Genomic DNA, 4,634 nt, shown 5'->3' on the forward strand with positions numbered 1-4,634 from the left:
AGGTCAATGAGGAAGAGCGAGACAGCACACAGTTTGAGTGTAGGCAGGCAGCATTGACACTGTGTTCCCCCCTGTTTATTGAGTTTCAGTTCAGTTAAGCATTAGTTTACCTTAAGGGAATCTCAACAGTGTCCTACTTCTCCCTGCTTTATCACAGCTGATTGGTCAGATATTATTACATTGATTATGGATGTGTAAGTTTGGGGGTTCAAATATATAGTCAAAACTGCTTTAATACAATTTTCAAGGCATCTTAGTTTCCAAAGAAGGTTCATTGTGGTATTGTAGGGTTAGAGGGTAACACTAAGCATTCAGGAATACATGCTTCTTCTAGGATAATGGATCAGTAAAAATAACCAATAATTCTACTCATAACCTCCTGGCTCATTTACCACAAGTGAGGTTACTAATCACTAGTATTTCTTCTCTCTTTTTTAGATAACGCTTCGTGATTCATCACCAGTGGTGCTCACGTGTTGCAGGAACTGTTTTGTGCAATCACACAGTAGCATTGCTGTTCCAAACGGCACACTACACCGAACTGAACATGCCAGTTGTGCCGCCTGTGCATAGCTGTACTGAATCGGAACAGCAATGGCACAAGCCGCGAACAATGGTAATTTCAATAAGGTTCAAATACTTCTTTCACAGAGTTTTTGTTTTAAAGTGACTCAACTAACAGTAATTGTCTTTTCCTTAAGGGTGTGAAGCCAGGGCCCATCAACTCCATGGTCTTCACCAAGCCTGTACCAAATAGGATGGTGCAGACTGGAGTAAGGTAATTTTAGCTGAAAAATTGTGTTTCCTGTGTTTTTTTAAATTCATAATGCTATTCTGGTGCTGTATTCCTTACCTTTATTGTCACATTAATGTGCTATATTGTCTTTGCCATTCTTTGTAGGAGTGGATTCTACAGAGGCATGGTGGGGCCATTACCAGATCCCTGCCTGTTCAGAGTTACGGAGGCATACTCAGCATTCAGCATTGAAGACAGACCGCTTGTGACCACAATGAACATGAGACCCTTGTGGAAAGTGCCTTCGGGATGGTGCAGGAGGGCAGTGTTCTGTCTTATCAGATGCCTGCTTTGACGTCTCGGTACACCACACTTCACACTGACACACCACCAACACCCCACTTGCCCACATGTTTTTGATATATATTGTTTGTCACATTTCATATGTAAATAAATATACAATTGTATTTAAAAAGACAATAAAGTGAAGTGATTTTTTGTAATTAATAGTAAATCATTGCATTTGTAAGAAATCAACACATTGTAATTTGCAATTTACCATTTATTCAAACAAAACACTAGTGTGTGTTAGGCAACACGGGATTACGGTGTGCTCACCCAGCTTAATCACAGCTACCTGCACAGGTGTCTTATTTCACCCATTTCTTGACCAGTGCTTTGTTCTGATAGTTTGACAGCATACATGCTACTGCAAACAGTTGGTTGATGTTGTAGGCATGGAACAGGAGGATGACACCATCAAAAAGCTTGTTCTCTTTTATCCTCCTAATGACACGCTCCACATGAACCCTCAGTCTGGCAATGGCCTGTGTCTCCCTCACCTGATAGGCTGGCATTTGCTTCTGCTGTGACAGAAAAGGTGGGCAGTACACCTTGCATTTGCAGCAATCGCTGATCAGGAAGCCCTTATCTACCATCACTGCCATGTTTTCAGTCAACAACGCAGCTATTCCAGATTGTTTGAAAATCTCCTTGTCGCTGACAGAACCACCATACAGACTGGAAACAAATGTCACTGCGCCATGTGGGGCTATGCCAACCAGGGCTTTCATGGTGCAGTGAGATTTGTATGTAGAATACATTTCACTTTGGAGGAGGAGTGAGGATGGTGTTTGACACCTCAGCTCTGTGCAATCCAGGATCACCTGTGTGTCTGGGAAATCTTTGAATGCCTCTGGGAGGTGGGCTTGAACTTCTGCAGGTGAAAGCCAGATGCACTGTGACCCCAATAAAGTTGTAAGAAAACTTGTCCATGTTGCAATGATGCGGCTCACAGTGGACTGGTGTACGTTGAAGCGGTTTGCAAGGTCCCTCTCTTTCAAACCCACCGACAGGAAGCATAGAAAAAGAAAGAACTCGTCAATTGGCTGAAGCAGCTGTCTTTGGAAGATAAAAACAAAAAAAGGTTACTATATTAATGTCATGAGTGTAGCACACTGGGAAAAACATGAAGTTGTTTTAGTTCTCTGATGTATTCAAAAAGGATTGAGTACTTTAGCCTTTTAGCCTACACAAAAGCAATGAAATGTCGGAGAAACATTTTCCCTTCAGTTTGTGTTTAGATTGTGTGTTAAAAGAAACGTAGCCTACCGTTGATGGACGTGCGTGTGTAACCACTTCTTCATTCCTCTTGGCAGCTGATATCGCTCTTGTAACACGAACCATTTTATGAATTGAAGGCTCAATCAAAGACCAGAAGGCCATCAGGTGGTTATAGCTCGGGAATCTGTTCACAAAAGACACATGTCAGTCATTAATTGACAGTAAATACAATCGTGTTAACTGTAACACATGGGCTAATGTTTTCCTCTTGTTTGCTATAATACATTACAATTCAAACTGATTAAGAAGGCACTTGGTGCAGGTATAGTAATCTACAGCAGTAAAATGTAACAACTACATTAAAGCAGCAGTAATAATAATCTAAAACATACAGGGAACATTTTACACACAATGACTACTTTTACTCTTCATTCTTAAGTGTGCAACTGGGGGAAACGCAGTGGATATTGACATACTTTTACTTTGGTAAGGTTTTGAAGATTTCCACTTGTAGTAAAGTATTATCAGTATGTTGTTAGTATTAGTATGTTTTACTCCACCACATTTAGTTAACCTTCATAGTTTCTAGTTACTTTTTATATATGAAAACACATGATTTATGATTCTACATGTTCAGTTCAGGAGTATTTTAAAACCATAGTATTTGTACTTATACTTCAGTTAAGTTGACAAAAAACACACTGGACGCTGCACTAGGTCAGAAACCAGAGGAGACTGAACTCCACCACAGACGGACCACTTTTGGTCAAAATGTCCTCTCCGTTAACACAGGGGTATCTCCTCTTGCACTTTATCTAGCACTTTTATCTTCTCTTGCACTTTATATGTCGTAGCTGCTATATTGTACTGCCATGTGGTAAATACTTGTGTATGCTGCTCTTGCTCTTTTGCACTTTTTGCATATCATGTATTTTGTTTTTACCATGTTTGTAAAATGTAATTTTCTTAAATGTTTAATGTGAGGGACTGCGGATGGAAACTAGCTCAAAGCTAAATCTGGCACTGTTACGCTTGATACATTTTAATGTTGTAAGTGTTCATTACTGTGCATTGTCCCTGCCAAATAAACGATTAAATAAATAAAATATCCCAACACTGCATGCATATAGTCAGCGGTCACACGGCAGGTAAACAGGATTCTTTATAAGCTAACCCATCTCAAAAACTTGGATAGAATTGAGACAAAACATTACCTGGTATAGAATCGGATGTTGTCGTCGGAGCCAGCAAACCGCTGTAAGCAAAACTCTCGCTGGACTCTTAACTCCTGCAGTTGCTTCTGCAGATCCTCCACTGTTTTGGAGTTGTCTTCTGTAGCTTGAGAGGACATGTCCAGTGAAGCTGGTTCAGGGGTTGAGCAGTAATCATGGTCACGGACATCGATGTGCTCTTCCTGCTCCTCCCGAGAGACTGGTTCAGTGGGCCGCTCCCTTCTCTCCCAAACACTAGCCCGCTGTGTTTGAGCAGTAAAGTGATTCCACTCAAACAGAGTTGGTACAGCACCTTTCACAAGCCTCCTACGGCCATCAAGGGTTTTTGGCTCTATTAGTTGATCCGTAGCGAAGTGACGACTGCAGACCTTGGAGTGAGAGGATATTGTAAAGTTATCGCGCCGTATTTTTACCAGCCACTGTCTTCGCAGCTCGAGTTCGGTCGGAAAGCCATGGAAACTTAGGACGCCGTTGAATTTAGCTGACGCCGTACAAAGTGGGACACAGCAGTGCTCGGAGTAGTTATTCACTTGTCTTTGCAAATGTTCCGTTTTGAAAATCTTCCGTCGACTCATATTTAAACCATAGATTTAAACAGTAAAACCTTTGTGGACGATCTCCCGCTCAGCTACGCAGACCGGAAGTAAACCGGAAGCAGCCGAGCAGTATTACGGCTAAGGCGGAAGTACGTCTCAGACCCTAGTGCATGTAGCCTATTACTTACAATAAGGCAATTGTTTTTTGTATTACAAGTTTTCTGAAAATAGCATGTTTAAATATGCAAATTAACCATTATCTCATGAAATATGCGCATATTTTAAAGGGCCCATGTCATGGCCATTTCCACTGATCATAATTACATTGTTGAGGTATACTAAAATAGATTTATACTGTGCAATTTTCCAAACTCACATTGGTTTCGCATACAGCATCTCTGTCAAGCATGTGTATTCAGCAGTATTCACTTTCTCCACTAAACGACTCGTTGGAGCTCTTGCCCCCCCCTCCCTGTGAGCCTAGTGTGCTCCGATTGGTCAGCTCGGCCACTCGTTCTGATTAGTCAACCACCAGAGAGGCTGCGCCCATGTCAGTGCTTTTCCCGG

At 41.6% G+C, this 4,634-nt stretch overlaps 1 protein-coding gene and 1 long non-coding RNA gene across 2 annotated transcripts; one reads left to right on the forward strand and one right to left on the reverse strand.

The window, feature by feature from the left end:
- Positions 1-564: 564 nt before the first annotated feature.
- On the forward strand, positions 565-1,003 carry LOC117472991. The gene is made up of 3 exons (XR_004554976.1): positions 565-616; positions 702-778; positions 902-1,003. It is a non-coding gene; the product is annotated as an uncharacterized LOC117472991 (long non-coding RNA).
- A 383-nt stretch (positions 1,004-1,386) lies between these two features.
- On the reverse strand, positions 1,387-4,177 carry LOC117473316. The gene is made up of 3 exons (XM_034118861.1): positions 3,514-4,177; positions 2,348-2,483; positions 1,387-2,139 (listed from the first exon to the last, which is right to left on the reverse strand). Exons 1-3 carry the CDS (start codon positions 4,104-4,106, stop codon positions 1,387-1,389), a joined length of 1,482 nt encoding a protein of 493 aa, XP_033974752.1. The 5' UTR covers positions 4,107-4,177.
- Positions 4,178-4,634: the final 457 nt, after the last annotated feature.

The sequence above is a fragment of the Trematomus bernacchii genome, unplaced genomic scaffold, assembly GCF_902827165.1.
Source record: "Trematomus bernacchii unplaced genomic scaffold, fTreBer1.1, whole genome shotgun sequence".
NCBI classification, from domain to species: Eukaryota; Metazoa; Chordata; class Actinopteri; order Perciformes; family Nototheniidae; genus Trematomus; species Trematomus bernacchii.

Coding starts and splice junctions, on each gene's coding strand:
- LOC117473316 (XM_034118861.1), bottom strand. CDS start 4,106: ATGAGTCGACGGAAGATTTTCAAAACGGAACATTTGCAAAGACAAGTG. Junction 2,484..3,513: donor AACATCCGATTCTATACCAG/GTAATGTTTTGT, acceptor TTTTGTGAACAG/ATTCCCGAGCTATAACCACC. Junction 2,140..2,347: donor CACACGCACGTCCATCAACG/GTAGGCTACGTT, acceptor TTTATCTTCCAA/AGACAGCTGCTTCAGCCAAT.